Raw genomic sequence first — 17,488 nt, 5'->3', positions numbered from 1 at the left:
TTGAATTTAAAAAAAAAAATCAATGACTTGAAATGCAGACTAGAGATCTGCGGGATTCTTTCATCGCGTTTTGACTCGTACCGATTAGGGTCTTTAAAGCTATACATGTACAGACGACAAACGGCGGGGCGATGTCCTTTAATGTTTCAGAATATTCTATCCCTTGGATTGTTTTTTATGCTTTTTGATCATTTAAACAGATACAGCCATGGAAATAAGTACACACTGATTTAAAAATCATTTTTAGAATAGGTATTCGTTACACCGAGTTTAAAGTGCTGAGTTTTCTACACCCTAAACGGGCCCTTTGGTTTTTATCACGTCCAGTGTTTAAAATGCAAAATCATTTGAGCTGTGATTAATTTAATCGATACATTCCTGCAGTGTTTGCGTTACTCAAGACTGTGTAGAACGCCGCTCGTGTAGAGGATTAAAACAGGAATCGGACGGACGGACGTACCGTCATGGCGGACCCTCCAGACTCCAACTCTGACCCCTTGATGTGTGGACTGTGCCACAAACGATACAATGATCCACGTATTCTGGACTGTTTCCACACTTACTGCTGCGAGTGTTTGGAGAGACACGTACACAGCACCCACTCTAAAGTATCCTTCCCATGCCCGATGTGTCATATGGACATCCATATCCCCAAGGCAGGGGTCAAGGGACTTCACCAGAATTTCTACGTCAGGGCCATTCAAGCTAGTGCAGTGTTCTCAACAAACAGTAAGTGCGACTCCTGTAAAGAAAGCGAAAAGCAGGCTCACTCAAGATGTCTGGAATGTAATAGTAATATGTGTAAGCCTTGCATTTCCCGCCATTCCAAAGCTAATGAGACACGTGATCATCACGTGGTAGAGCTTTCGGCACCAGATTCGAAAAGCGTTACAAAACTTACACATAGGCATTTCTGTGAAAAACACAACGAAGAAACGATATACTACTGTATTTTGTGCGAAACTCCGATTTGCAAAGACTGCGTCACAAAAGTTTCAGAACACAAGGGACATCGTTACAAGAACATTGTAGAGGGGGCAAAAGAGAAGAGAAATAAAGTAAAGCCAATGATTCAGAGTATGCACGAATACCTCCCTTGCTTGCAAGACTACCTCCATGAACTCAACTCAACCAAAAAGCTTTTGGGCGACTATGCCGAACAAACCGTTCAAGAAATCAAAACTCGCTATAAGTACATACAAGAAGAACTTCAAAAAATCTGCAATGCTTTGGTAGAAGGAGTGGAAGGAAAGGCAAAGAACGAATTCAACAGAATAGACACCCACACTAAAACCATCGAAAATACACTTCGTTCTGTATCCACCATTACAAAGTCAGCAGAAGAAGCAATAAACCTCGGGAGTGACAGCGAGGTGGTACTGATGTGTCAGAAGCTACAGAACAGGTTCAAACACGCTGATAAGGAGATTCCACAGGTAGGGCTGACACCCGCTGTCAGCAGTAACTTCCACGTTGGAGAATCACACGGTTCTAATCTAGAAGAGATGTTTGGATCATGCGACACAACAGATATAAAGCTGCCCATGTTGCCAATTCCATGGGGGCTGAGGATAGCATTGAACTTTGACGTGCAACTCATGTACAGCTTCAAGGTTGCAAATCACATCGACACAATACACGCTATAGCACCACTTTCAGAGAGAGAAGCCTGGATATGCAACGGATGGGGTACTCAGGAAATGCATCTTTACTCAAGAGAAGGAGAGAAACTCAGAACGGTTAAACTAGACATTCAGATCGATGATATCATTACCAAACCAAACGGCGACATTTTAGTCTCTAGTTACGACGACAAGAAAATTATAAAGTTAGATGGTGACCTGAAGCAAACAGACTTTGTAAAACTCGATTTGTACCCTGGTGGGATGACATACACTAAACGAAATGAGCTCCTCGTCTGCGCAGTCGACAGCTACGTAACCACAAGGAACTCAAACTCAAGACGCATGATCATTCGCATCAATGAGGCGGGGAAAATTATAGACATGCTGGAAGACGATGGATTCAGCGCCATTTTTACCGCCCCTTATCGTCTCCACGAAAATATGCTGGGAGATATCGTGGTGTCAGACCGAGAGGAAGCTGAGGTTCATACGACCACAATTACCCTCGATGGTTTCGTAAAGAACAAATATGTTGGACAAAGGGATTATCGGATGAAGAAGCCCTTTAATCCATTTGGCATCGTGTCGGACAAACATGGTCATGTCCTAGTTGCAGACTGGAGCAATCATGCGATACATCTCTTGGATTTAAGCGGACAGTTCATCGGGTTTTTAATTACCGAAAACTACGGAATTCGTGGACCAAACGCATTAGCACTAGACAAAGAAGGACACTTATGGGTAGGGGACACAAAATCAACGGTCTGGGTATTCAAATACGCCAGAAGGGTTGAGCATAACAATTAGTAGCTAAAATAGTATATTACCTAGATTATTACTTGTACGGCCAATAGTTGTAGACATGTTTTTTAAATTAAAAATAAAAAATAAAAAAAATATTACTGAGTTGTATATTAAATCAATGATATGAAAATCATTTTATGTTTTTATAATTGTATACACTATGTGTAAGAGTGTACAAATTATGAATAAAATAACCTAAACTACTTGTTTCTGGAATGTGTTTTATTTTCTTATAAGAATGTTAAATGCTTTTGCTGGCTCATAAATAAACAATTTTACAGCTTTTTTAAATGGGAGTCATGGATATAATGCTGTTGATTCAAAACCTTCTAAGTAGCCTTTTAAAATGCACAAGGACATTGCGCACACAATTGATGAATTCATTATATCCTTTAATGATACTATTACAAGGACACAGTTTAACTATATGGCAAATAAAATGTTTACTGACACTTTTATAATCTACTGGTCACAGTAGATAACTGACCCTGGCGTCATTTAAATGTAATAAATGATTTAGTAAATTAAATAAGATTATCTGCAGCACCCCTTTAATCTGTCTACCTTATATCCAGTCGTTCGTTTCAAAAGTTAACGATAAAAGTTTGTTAAATCCCTCAAATGCATTTGAAGTGACTTGTGTAATTTTATAACATGTAATTATAACTAGAGTTAAATGACTAGTCTTCTTTTCTAAATTTCAAAACATAAAAAATTATTTTACATATTCGATTCAAATTAATTCTTAGTCGCAATTGAAAAACCAAAACATGTAGATTATAATCATCGAGTAGACAACTCCCTGAGTCCAATAAACAGTGCTTATTATGTTACATTTTTAAGCCCATGTTTCCCAAAAGTTGTAAGTAAAATTTAAGAAAGTAAATTTTGAGAGAAAAAACCCCAACCACTAACTTGCATGCACAGGTAATTCAACCTTCACATAGCAATATAACAAATGCAGTAAAATCTTTTAAAGTATGGAACGCCAAATTAACATATATTCAAATATTTGTACCTATCTTCAAATAATTGTACCTATCTTCAATTCAATTGTACCTATCTTCAATTCAATTGTACCTATCTTCAAACTGAATTAGAGATAGGTACAATTCAATTATACCTATCTTTAATTCATTTGAAGATAGGTACAATTGAATTGAAGATAGGTACAAATGCAATGTATTGAAGATAGGTACAATTGAATTAAAGATAGGTACAATTGAATTGAACCTATCTTCAATTACTAAAATATTGGCAATAATGAATACTCCCTGTATAGTACGTCATTTCCGTCACGTCACAACTGGCGCGAAATAAAATCGGGATCGGGATGATAAAATAGGCAATATGATTTTGTCAACTTTTCGAAAGATTGAGCCTTAAAACAAACAAAAACTCATAATAATTGTTACCGCTTTAATAAATAGAGTGATTATCAACTGAATTATACATTCTTTGATAAAATTATAGAAAAAAATAAAGCCAGTTTTTTATTTAGGTAGATAGTGACCCTAACTACGTCACTACCCTAACTCAATCACTTTTGGGGTATTCGGGTATGCATGTTTTTGGCTTACTTATTGATATACATGTATATTTCAATTGAACCTATCTTTAATTGAATTGAAGATAGGTATAATTCATTTGTACCTAGATATAATTCATTTGTACCTAGGTATAAATATTTACACCTATCTTCAATTCAATTGTACCTATCTTTAAATAATTGTACCTATCTTTAATTCAATTGTACCTATCTTCAAATGATTTGAAGATAGGTACAATTATTTGAAGATAGGTATAATTATTTGAAGATAGGTACAAATATTTGAATATATAATAATTTGGCGTTCCATATTAAAGGGGCATGGTCACAATTTCGGTCAAAAATTATTTTTCCGGTTTTAATATTTACAATGCTTCAGAAAGGCATTTTAATAGGCAACCGAAATTTGAGTGTCATTTGTTGAGTTATAAGCGAGTCACAGAGCTAAAAATTCCTTGCTTCGTTTCCATAACGTTTGTTTACATTTTGAACGTTGAAGTAAAAATTTCAGTTTGAAACCTAAAAATAATGTGTTAAACGTTTGAAACTGCTTATCTATGCTTGAATAAAATAATAAGATAGACAAATAAGCTGGAAAAAGACTTTTTACTGGTATATTGAACCTATGTAAACAAAAACAGGACCCGAGCCTTGTTTACATGACAAAGAATTGTGAGCCCCGTATCTTGCTTATAACTCTACGAATGACTCTCAAATTTTATTTGATCATTAGAAATGCACTTCTAAAGCATTGTAAATAATAAAAACATAAAAATAGAATTTGACCAAAACCGTGACTATGCCTCTTTAAAAGGGAAATGGATGTACATGTAAATGTAAAACCATTAAATTTGTAACGCTTTTATGAAAATTGTTTCAATTGTCTTTAATGGTCTGTACTTCATTGCATGTGGTAAGGATATACATTGAAAGTTTGGTAAGAAGCGTTCAATTGATCGACTTATCAACTTATTTATCATAGTTGTTTCAAAAACTCAATCTTTAATATAATTTACAACATAATCTAAGCTTCTGCATTTACAGTGTCGAAAAGAACATTCCAAAATTTGGATTCTTCTTCGGTATCTCGTGGAAAATCAGCGAAAACAGTTTGATCTCTCACTTGCGCAATTTTGTAAGGCAAATCTGCCAAAGGAATATCTCCAAGGAATATGAATATTGTGCAGTTTCGTTTACGCACTACTGTTTCTTCATACCTTGCCATATGGAATTCATACATACACCAATCAGACTTGATGAAATGGGAAGATACTATAAAGATGATCTTTCTGCTATGCCGAATGGCGCCAATGATGTTATCAGATATGTCCGTACCAGGAACGAAGTCCCTGTCGTGGAGACAAACTTTGAATCCTGCTTCTTCCTCCAGTCGTGTGACGACGTCTTTTGTAGCAAAAGACCTGTTTCTCTCTGCGTAAGAGACGAAAACGTCATATTTGAAGTCAGTATTGTCTCCCAGACGTTCGTAACCTTTCTTGAACATTTCGCGCTTAGCCAAATAAATAAAATATCGAATTTTCCATTTGTGTCTATAAATGATGAAAATACTAAGAATAAACAAAACGAAGCAGGTCAAAAATATAACAATTAATAACACATACCACTCAATTTTTCTACATTGAACTTCAAGTTTTTGTACCACGGCATCTAATTGAGCAAACCCATTGTTTAGAAGGTGCCCATTTTCATCCGAACAGTTATACAGATGATAATTTATAAACGTTACAGAATGCGAGTTCGTTTTTTGCTGAAACCATTTCAAGAATGACAGAGAGCGACAGGAACATTCTAATGGATTGTTTTCTAGACTTATAGACAATGAACTATAGGGTACTAGATCTATCTGTGACGTTAAACTTCCGTCAAAGAAGCGAATATAGTTATGAGAGAGATCCAGGACGCTAAGTTTCTTCATGTGATGAACGTCAATCTTGACATCACTTATGGCGTTGGTGCTGAGGTTCAACACTTTGAGATTAATAAGTCCATCAAAGATTTTTCTCGGGAGGTCATCTAGTTGGTTGTTTGCAATGCTTATATTTTGGAGATTTCTTAAACAGCGGAAAATGTCACCGTTTTGATCGTTCCTTAGTGAATATACCAAATAATTTTTGTCAAGAAGCAAAGTCTCAAGACCTATTAATTCTTTAAAAAAGGCTTTCGACACATAAGAGCAGAGATTTTCTGAAAGATCAAGATAGCGCATACTTGTGGCATTGCATACAGGACCAATCCATCTAGTAAACGCATTTCCTCGCAAGTTCAGTCTATACAAGTGATCGTACATCAAATGCATGAATGGAATGTTGTCACCGACTTTTGAATATTCAAAATTTATTGAGCTCAAATACGGTGGCAATATCGTAATCATTTCTATCGGTTGGTCGCATGATTTCTCTTCCATGTTATACACGTCCGTAGGCTTTGAATGGTTATTTGGTGACATCAAATTCATAATAAAAGTTGTATCAGTTAAGAAATCTGTATTTGTTTCGCACTCACATTTTTTGGACTCTCTATAATCATGGCAATTATACTGATCCACAAATGGTCCTGTAATGTGCCTGTTCTGATAACTGATATCCACCTCCCTCAGACCTATCAGGTCTGAGACGTTTTGGAAGATGTAGCGACCTAGAGACAGTTTATTGCCACTTAGAGACAATTTTCTGAGCGTCACTGGTAGCTCGGCAGCAATCTTAAATTCTCCGTAGTCAATCTTATTGTCATCAAGGTATAGTTCCTCCAAAGAAGTTTTACGGAGAGATTTGAAAAATTTTCGACTTACGAATGTCGATTTGCCTACTGCACAGTATATTCGATTTGCTTTGAATATTTTGATTGGGGATCCTATAAGACCATCTGAAGCATTCTTGAACCCACAGAAAGTTAATAAGTTATTATTGGAAATATCCAAGTATGTAAGATTTTGTAAAAGAGAAAACGTATCGTTATAGATATTTTTGATATGACAACTCTTAACATTCAATACTTGCAAATGTGGTAGATTATTAAAGTAAGTTTCAGTTAGTCCGTATACACTCAAATTACAATAACCACTGGATAAATTCAGTTGTGACAAATTTTGAAGCTTTGAAAACTCCTTACCAAATTTATAACTTGGCAGCCCGTCAATTGATAGTGAACGGAGAGACATTAAGGCTTGTAACGCATGTCCTGGGTACATATCAGTCGAATGATTCGAAAAAATGCGAGAGTTGTTTTGCATCTCCAAATGCCGCAAGGATTTTAAATCTGCAAATACACCTTTGAAGAAAGTACTGTCGTCTAATGCCAGGTGATTGGAGCTAATGTTTAAGATTTGAAGCAAGTATAAACCATCGAACGCTGATGTAGGAAAGAACTTGATTTTGTTATGGGATAGATCTAAACGTTGAAGACCAGCAGGTAGGGATCCTGGAACTGGGCCGTACTCCAACTCGTTGAAACTTAGATTCACTGTCTGTACAACTGGTGTAAATATAGGCGAAACGTGTATTCTCAAGTGAGAACAGTCAGCTACTATCTGATCACTCGAGTTGATACACAAACAATTTGAAAATGCTGGATCAGTAACACAAGTCGAACGTGGCAAAAAAATTGCCTCTGACATTAGCAAGGTATTCACGCAACACAGAAGAAAATTTACCTTCACCATTTCACAACACGTGTTCTCATATATTTGCTAAAACAAGAGATTCTATATAGGTTAAATACTTAACAACGTTATTTTTATCATCTTCCTGGCGTTTTATGAGGGGGAGTAATATACAATGTGAGGACTGACAGGCCCTAAACCTGAATAAAATTGTCTAGTACTCCAATCGGATTTGTTTACACGTATCCAACGCCAAAGAGGATACTTTAAAATGTCAACTGCATTTTACTCCATAAATATTCTTACTTGCAAATGAGGGAAATTTATATACTATATGGTTTTGCTGATTATTTTAAATAATGCATTTTATATGCTGGATATTCAAGGGAAAAAAAATACATATCAGTGTTCGAAATCCATTCCCTTTTAATATCTTTCTATTTTGCATCAACACATAAACTTTTTTGGTTCCATCTAATATCCATGAAACTTCCAAAACCACACAAACCTTAAATGATACAAATACATTTAACTACAGCTGAATTTAAAAAAAAAAAATTAATTTTTTTAATGTGTCGATCATTTATTATTTTACAAGATATGATCTAAAAAGTCTGTTAATATACTGAATTGTCTGTTTCGGTGGATTAGGTAAAGCGCACAATAATGGCTAATCTTTGCATCTATTCTAGAATATCCTGCATTATACTCCTCTGAAGCAGTCAAAAGGAAATCAAAGCATATTATTAAATTTTACAGAAAACCCGAACTTTTTAGTTGTCGATATTGAAATGAAATATGGACATCTTTTCAATGTCCAAGTAAAAACCAAGTAATTTTTTCCCCGGATATCCTGCATTCAAAGTTTTACTAAGATTTATCTTTTTGGATGTCTAAACGCCTGCCTTTAGTCAGATTTAAGATGGGTAGGACACCTTAATGCAATAATTTCTTAGTACTGAATTGTAAAGTTTTTGATACGCTTGCACCTAATGTTCTTCCTGGATTTTGATGACGGATCCATACAAGAACGATTTCCAATTCAAAATTGCAGCAGTCTTAAATTAAAAAAAAAACAAACCTCAAAAACAGGGGAATAAGAGAGAAAGAGAGAAAACGACGCAGTGAATTATTTTTGTTCTATTTTATTCTACAGTGGTTTTTAGATAAAATTCAATAAATAGTTGTATAACAAAACTTGAAAACAACAAAAACAAAAACAGCGAATTAACAATGAAAGCAAACGTTACATTTTATTATTGTTAAATAAATGTATATCGTCAAAATAAATGTCTATCGTCTTAATATCTTTTTTCATCGCCGGTCAATGTTAACTTTGAAAATGCTGTGTATCACATTTTCTCACGATTTTACATCTCCACGAATGGAGATTTACACATGTTGTTTTCCATCAAAATACCGTTAAGTAACGTATCTTGATGCACAATCAGGATGCTCACTCCTCCAAGGTACCTGATCCTACCTCACGTGTAATGGAGGTCCATATGTTGGCTCAAGGTTTGTATTTTGACCATCACAAACAAATCAAATCATCAACGTTTCGTTTTTCCCTATTAAGACATCTTCCCAATTTTGACACTTACCTCGATTATGACATGCCCAATTGTGACAAGGAGCACACGGAGGGTGTGACCGGTCAGCAGAGGATGCTCACTCTTCCTAGGCACCTGATCCTACCTCTCTCTTTTTTGGAGGTCCGTGTTGCTCTGCTTTGAATTTGTATTTCGTTTTATGGATTTTTGAGATGGTTGACGGTTTGTTATTGTCATTTATTCATAGTATATGTTGATAAGTCAATGTTGTAAAATATCAATAGTAGTACATGTATATATAAGAAATCTAACAAACATTTACACTGATTTTTTTTAGGTACTTTTGTTTCATCAATATTCGCCAAATACCAATTTTCGGTGATATAATTGTTAAGTTGATTCGGAAAATGAAATGTTCATCGAAGTGCTATTTCGAATTACAACAAGTTATTGTATTGAAAGAATCACTGGCAACAAATTTACGTATGTATCTTTTGATTGTCATTAAATAAACGAATAATTATGGGCACGAATATTAATGAAACCACAGGGGTTTTTTGTTCTGTTTTTTTTTTACTTTTATTTTGGCGGGGGGGGGGGGGGGTTAAAGTTATCGTAATAATTCCTAAATAATTTTAAATTGTAGAAAACTATATATGTAAACTAGTTATTTATCTTTGCATATGAAATGCTTTTAGTGAATGTATTAAACTTTGACAAGTGTCCTTAGGTTCAAAGAGAAAAGAGCACACATGCATCATCTTTTAAATATATTTGTTTTTCGTCAGTTATGTATCAATATGCTATCTTTTCCTTAGGCAATTACGAAATAGTGAATTTGCAAGTTTAATTGTTATATTTAAAATTGAAACATCTGTGTAATGCATTTGTAGTTGCACTTCCTGGAACGTCAGCGCTGCCAATTCACTGTACAAGCCTTCCGGTTTTTTTCCATCATAGTATCGTGTACAACTAATGCCTATTAACACATCAGAAGGAGGTTTTTTATCACTTTTATGGGTTTTTTTTACATATCCGTATATCTGTGTACTTCATAACATTTGAAACCTTGATTTTTCATATAACGCTTGTAAAAGCTTTTCAAAAAGAACTTTAGATCTATTTATCTCCCAGGATAGGAATAAAGGTAAATATTTAAACTGCATTTTCAAAGCTATAGCTGCATGTATATATTTGTAAAAAAGGATGAGATATTTGTGGAACACCAAGTCACCTTAAATTAAGATAATATATAATTTGTGTGGACAAACATTTATGATTTTTAACGACATACGATAAAAATGCATTGTTCCTAAGCAAAATATGATATGTGAATTATTGACTTTCAATGAAAACGAAAAACTTGAATTCAATTTTCAATTAGTTGAAAATGAAAGACTAACAACGTTTACTCTGCATAACGAACAAAATAGTTCTTTATTGTTCCTGAAAACATTGTAAAAAAGAATAATACCACGATGTGTACTAAATCAGGCCCCTATCAATTATAAACATAAAGAGGAATACCAGCTTACGTAATTGAATATTAAACAACCTTTTGAACTATTGAAGGCCGCTTACTGTAAATCTATTCGATCTGGAGTTGGATCACTGGCTATATTTTTTTTGGGTACTCTCAGAAAAGTTAGTTTTGAATTGATATGAAACATCTTGTTACAATTTTTCACGAAAAGCGTAACCAAACTAGAATTAACAGAATCGTCTCACAAAAACGAGCTACTCTTCATGCAATATTGTTTTGGAACCTTTTTTTTTTTCCATTTTTTTAACCCCCGTTCTAAAAATAAACAATGGATGAAATTTTATCTTTTTCTTATGATTCACGTTTAATGATAATTTAAACTACTAGTATATCGGTATTGCTGATCAATAGCGAGATATCTATGTGTAGAAAATAATATTAAAACAGTGTATAAAACAGTAGTTTTTGATTTTATGAAGTATGGTTGTTGGTGTCCATGAGATGCTTGATTTGTGTTTTTGTTGGATCAGGTAGAATTAAAATGTTATGCTTGATATGGGTATATAAATTATTTCAATTAAGAACAATTTCTTATTTGAAAGTTTATTATCATAGACATTTTGATTGGAATCAAAAGTTATTTTCAGTGTAATGTTATTTGAAGTTGATATTTACATATTTTTACTTGTCATGAATTTTTTTGTAGCCGCTGCATCCCCCCACATGTTTAAAAAACGCGATACCATATAAATAGTGCCTGTTTGGGAGGGTAACTGCTGAAATTGACACCCCGAGACAACCATTGTCAAACGACGCGAAGCGTCAATGGTTGACAATGTTTTTCGAGGGGTGTCAATTTCAACAGTTACCATCCCAAACAGGCACTATTTATTTTATTATACTGAGTGTCTTAATTTTAAAGACAATTTTACTGCTTTTATATAGAAATGAAGTGAATTCAACGGCGAACAGTACGCGCATAATTTACGCGCATGTAACAATTCGTTGTGTTACCCGTTGCCAAGTGTGTTGCTAACGCTGAGGGTAATAGAATGGATTACCAACTGCGTCTAAAACAATCAGATTTCAGCATTTAACATGAAAGTATAATAAAATCACATTGTTCCACATCACATCACATTTCCACAGTGATGTCTTGATATGAGCAAACCTAAATTACACTTCAAAACAAGGTCATTAAAATTTGATGTACTTGTAATTCTTAAGGCATGGAGTAAAAACTTTGATCGAATTTAATTGTAAATGTATGGGAAATATTTGTTATACATGTAAATATAGCAATATAATAAGCATCTTTCCGTGACAAGTTCACTTAAATTGTTAAAATGTCAAACATTAATCATTTGACACTTAATAAACGCATGTCGTAAGAGTTTGAAAAATTAAAGCAAAAGAAAATCACAACAGTACTGCTTCAATAAGTTGATGCAGTTTTAATAAAAGTTAATAATTACAAGAAATGTTACATGGCATTTTTGTCTTAAACAGTAAATTCGAAATAACCGACAAATGTATAGCCAGCGATCTAGATCACGCGCAATTCGATTTGCACTTTCAATACAGTGTTGCTTGTCTTTGTCATATATTATCTCTCATTAAGTTCAATATATTTTATTTCCCTTTTGAATTTGAAAAGGAAGATTTCTTCAAAATCAAGAAGATAAAATCCCAAACCAGGTACATTTGAGGTTGGTTTACTGGTATAAACATGTTGATCCAGAGTCATTCATACAGAATCTACACCTTACTACATTATAATTGAGAGACAAAGGCGAGAAAATGGCTTATTTTTCGAGATTAATGGACTCACACGGAGATTATCATCTTCAAACATTTTTGGCAATCGTAGAGTTTTTCAAGTCAAATGTTTTTAATTGCCAAAAAATTGAAGATTTCAGCGTTTTTTTTCTTTCTTTACTTTATTGTCAACCATTCCTGTTCATTATTAAAAGTGTAAATACCGATATTTTCTTGATATAATAGTAATTGTTCTCTAAAAGTTCGATGCAAATATATATTATTATTTGACTAGCAATTAAAACAAGAAGGGCAAAGGCCTAGGAGGTCACCTGAGTACCATAGCCGTTAGATGGAACTGCCAGGGAGTCTCATGTTTGCATTAAGCTTCATGTTGGACTGTTAATTCTAATCCGAGACTGTAAGAGTCGAAAATTCTAGGATTATTTATACATGTACCATTGCTTAAGGGACCAAAAATTATAATCTGTTGGTAAAAAGAGACCTGATCGCCTTTAATTGTCAATCTTTTATAATATTCACAATTTCATCTATAATGCACACAACATGCATACAGTTTCTTGCTACAATTCTAGTATTCATGAACTGTTGAACACAAGATCTAGAAGAGTTTTTTATTCGGAAGTGTTTTAGGCTTTGTTACATAAATCAATGTTAAGGAGGCTCATTGGACAACAAAGTAACCATCAGATATACCAAAAACTTTCAGATATTACATGTATTTGTTTACCTTTAAACGATCAATTAATAAAGAAAACATTCCTACACTACATTTTGAATGGGTATTTTTAAAAATATTTCTATAGAGAGCTCTTTTTATAAAGGAAACTAATACAATTTAAAAATTGCCACAGTCGTCCAGCCCTTTTACGTAATGTGGATAAAAAAGATCGCATCTGCAGATGTGCTACTAAAGGCTCCTAAACATTATCCACATTGAAGTAAAGACAAAACAAAATAAAAATTATTTTTGAGTTTTCTTAAATCGACATACTTTATGATAGGACGTATTTTCCCTTCATTGCACTCTCCTTCTCGAACATTTTTGCCTGATTTAAAAGATATCTCAACAAAATCGTATTTCTAAGACGTGATGGTGAAGAAATGAGGATGATTTCGTATTTCTAATTGTTTGCCAAGAGCTCTTGTTTCCAATAAATCATATTTAATTATTATAAATTCACTTGTATTTATGATTGTTTCACTTGATAGATTAGGATTATCAAGATTACAAATTAATTAAATATACAATTTCTGAAAAGGTTATTCAGATATTACCTACCACACACAAAGAACATAGGCGTACAGTAATGTACTTTTGGTTTGCTGATTACTCTTTAAAAGGGGACCAAATTATGATACTGATTCGTTACTTTGTCATGGAACTCTTCGAAAACTTTCAGAAAATATCTCTGTTAATATTAATTTGTTATGGATAGTCTACTACGGCATTGTTCTTAAGTATGGCAAGTAAAATCCTCCCAAAAAGAATGCCTGTCTAAATTATTCTACTGGAAGCATGTATCAATTCATTTCATTAATACAAATAAAATTTTCGTTTCCACTTTAATCAGAATGCGCATATTCAGGAAGTTATGTCCTTTTCTTTCACTTTAGTGCATAAATATTACTGACATCAAAATTATTTCAGGAAAGTATCATTATATTGTAAGCGTGAAAGTGGAAGAGAAAACAGTCAAGTTTTAAGTTGTATTTGTTATATTGAGATAACAAAAATCAACGGCATGTCTTACCTTTTCTCATAACAGAGAAGGAACACCTATATTCTGTCCCAAGTTTTGTACTGTCACATTTGGACAATTTTTAATTAAAATGCACGTACATGTACATATGTACATGTGAAAGAAATACATCATTGAAATTGTTGAAGGGGAAAATATCCAAGATATCTTCATAGACACATTATCATTTTTCAGTCGATCGAAAACTTATTTCTTGTGGAGATTTATTTTTTTCTTTCTTCATTCGAACGTCACGCAGAATACCTAGCAAAAGTACTTAACGTTATAATCATCTGGTTAGTTTTGATTTCTTTTACAATACAATATTAATTAACCGTAGACGTCCTATTATTTAGCAGTGTGTTGAAACCTGATAAGCCAGAAGGGACATTTTAACAACAACAAAATGTAGGATTTTTTTTATACCTTTGAATGAATATCGTTTAAACCATGGTCTATTTATAAATATTGAGAAATTCATGTCATGACGTCAGGCAACAAAAGTATGAAATGAAATCTCATTTACATAGGTTTTCTTTATTAATCGTTTTTTATTAGTTGAGGAAACTTAGTTTTTTTTAGCATTAAACTGTGAATGTATTGGACGTGTATGATATACAATTGCATTGCAGTTTGAGACCAATTACTTAGGAAAAGACGCCGATAAGATAATATGTTTTTTAATGAAATACTTCATATTAAATTTAATTTTACTGATAAATGTTTATTTTGTTCAGATTTACATTTGCAGACAAATGGTTTTTTCATTATATTTAATTTGATGATAATTTTAAAAATTTACTTTTAAAAAGTTTAATGTTGCAATATTGTTAATTTTCTAGCATATTTCGAAGTCATTTTTGCAGGAGAAACCTGCTTATCCTAAGCTTGGTTCTGTGTCCAATCGGTTAAACGTCAAGAAAACTATTTGTATTATTCTGTTAAAATTTGAAGTCAAAGATGAATACTATCAATAGGGCGAAAAAAAGCGACATAGTTGAAAAAAATTCAGGTTATCTTTTCTACAAAGTATAAACTATTCTTATGTACCTGGATCACTTAAAAAAATATCCATTTATTTGGAATGAACACTAAAACTTCCTATTTAAAGTTATCTAACTTAATTAAAGTCTTCCGTTTCCAACGGAAGACCTTATTGTTTTCGTACTGTTTCTTTTTATTATTTTTTTTCTCCAAATTTTGTGCACGCGATTTCTCGAAAAACTATTGGACCGATTTCAATCATTTTTTTTACAGATGATGCGATGTAATCTGAATTTTATATGTTTTTGAAATTTTTGTTATCGTCTCTTCCGGTACCGATTTATCGGCCATTTTGTATATTTTTACGACCTATTTTGTGCAGAGCTGATCTCAGAAACTATCAGAGATATGACTATGAAATTTTCAGAATATGTAGTCTATAAGTTGAAGTTGTGCACTATTATGTTGTTTTACGCCAGTGGCGCCATTTCTTGGAGCTCGCCTGGGCACGAAAATTGGGTACGAATTTTTGTTCAAAAATTTCACACGTTTTGATTTATATCTCTTTATCAGTTGATATTTTGTTAAAACATATATAACAAAAGTGGTAGAGAATTAAACGTTCTTTTCAACGAAATCAAGAAAAAGGGGCTAGCCCCTTTATTTAGGAGCCAAGGCACTCAAAAACTCTATTATAAATAACTTAAAACCGATAAAGATTTTGTAATGCATTATAGAAGCAAAGTTGTTGATCGTAACAATATCTATCAGAAAAAATCATTACGAAATTAGGGATTTTTAGGGGCCAAAGTACTTAAAGTTTGACGCAATATATCTAGAAAAGGGAACATATTTTGTTAGGCATTGTAGAAGAGAAAATGTTTGCATTGATGACTCTAATTGATCCCATTAATCAAAACACCAAAGTATGTCCCCATTAAGGATCTAGAGGGCTGGCCCCTAAAATATTCAATCATTTGTATCTAAAAAATGAACAACAATTCTAGATAGGTGTAAGAACAAAAAATGTTATTTTTTGTGAGACTATTCGAATGAACTCAAGAAAAAGGGGCTGGCCTCTAAAATTAGGGGCTAAGACACTCGTACATGTAAACTCTATTACACATACCTTTAAAACGATAAAGATGTTGTAATGCATTATAGAAGCAAAGTTGTTGATCGTAACAATATATATCAGGTAAAATCATTTCCACACCCATTTATTACGTAATTAGGGATTTTAAGGGGCCAAAGTACTTAAAGTTTGACGCAATATATCTTGAAAAGGATTCATATTTTGTTAAGCATTGTAGAAGAGAAAATGTTTGCATTGATGACTCTAATCGATTCCATTAATCAAAACACAAAGGAATGTCCCCCTTAGGGTCTAGAGGGCTGGCCCCTAAAATATTCAATCATTTGTATCTAAAAAATGAACAACAATTCTAGATAGGTGTAAGAACAAAAAATGTTAGTATTTGTGGGCCTTTCGAATGAACTCATGAAAAAGGGGATGGCTCCTTAAATTAGGGGCCAAGACACTCTAAAACACTATTACACATACCTTAAAACGATAAAGATTTTGTAATGCATTATAGAAGCAAAGTTGTGGATCGTAATAATATCTATCAGGTAAAATCATTGTCACACCCATTTATCACGTAATTAGGGATTTTAAGGGGCCAAAGTACTTAAACTTTGACGCAATTTATCTTGAAAAGGAGACATATTTTGTTAGGCATTGTAGAAGAGAAAATGTTTGCAATGATGACTCTAATCGATTCCATTAATCAAAACACCAACGTCTGTCCCCATTAAGGATCGAGAGGGCTGGCCCCTAAAATAATCAATCATTTGTATCTCAAAAATAAACAACAATTCTAAATAGGTGTAGGAACAAAACATGTTAGTATTCGTGAGACTATTCGAATGAACTCAAGAAAAAGGGGCTGGCCCCTAAAATTAGGGCAAAGACACTCGTAAACTCTATAACACATACCTTAAAAACGATAAAAATTTTGTATTGTATTATAGAATCAAAAGGTGTTGATCGTAACAATATCTATCAGGTAAAATCATTGCCACGCCCATTTATTACGTAATTAGGGATTTTAAGGGGCCAAAGTACTTAAACTTTGACGCAATACATCTTGAAAAGGATTCATATTTTGATAAGCATTGTAGAAGAGAAAATGTTTGCAATGATGACTCTAATCGATTCCATTAATCAAAACACCAAAGACTGTCCCCATTAAGGATCTAGAGGGCTGGCCCCTAAAATATCAATCATTTGTATCTCAAAAATGAACAACAATTCTAGAATAGTGTAAGAACAATATTCTAGATAAGT

The 17,488-nt window shown here is 33.4% G+C and overlaps 2 protein-coding genes across 2 annotated transcripts; one reads left to right on the top strand and one right to left on the bottom strand.

The window, feature by feature from the left end:
* Window positions 1–114: 114 nt before the first annotated feature.
* On the top strand, window positions 115–2,633 carry LOC128192642 (tripartite motif-containing protein 2-like). The gene has a single exon (XM_052865500.1). The coding sequence runs from the start codon at window positions 465–467 to the stop codon at window positions 2,430–2,432; it is 1,968 nt and encodes a 655-aa protein (XP_052721460.1). The 5' UTR covers window positions 115–464; the 3' UTR covers window positions 2,433–2,633.
* A 1,662-nt stretch (window positions 2,634–4,295) lies between these two features.
* LOC128192641 (toll-like receptor 4) lies at window positions 4,296–7,664 on the bottom strand. The gene has a single exon (XM_052865499.1). The coding sequence runs from the start codon at window positions 7,655–7,657 to the stop codon at window positions 5,003–5,005; it is 2,655 nt and encodes an 884-aa protein (XP_052721459.1). The 5' UTR covers window positions 7,658–7,664; the 3' UTR covers window positions 4,296–5,002.
* Between the last annotated feature and the right edge of the window lie 9,824 nt (window positions 7,665–17,488).

This window comes from Crassostrea angulata, chromosome 7 (genome assembly GCF_025612915.1).
Source record: "Crassostrea angulata isolate pt1a10 chromosome 7, ASM2561291v2, whole genome shotgun sequence".
Taxonomy (NCBI): domain Eukaryota; kingdom Metazoa; phylum Mollusca; class Bivalvia; order Ostreida; family Ostreidae; genus Magallana; species Magallana angulata.
This window is presented reverse-complemented; position numbering and strand designations above follow the sequence as displayed.

Coding starts and splice junctions, on each gene's coding strand:
- LOC128192642 (XM_052865500.1), top strand. CDS start 465: ATGGCGGACCCTCCAGACTCCAACTCTGACCCCTTGATGTGTGGACTG.
- LOC128192641 (XM_052865499.1), bottom strand. CDS start 7,657: ATGGTGAAGGTAAATTTTCTTCTGTGTTGCGTGAATACCTTGCTAATG.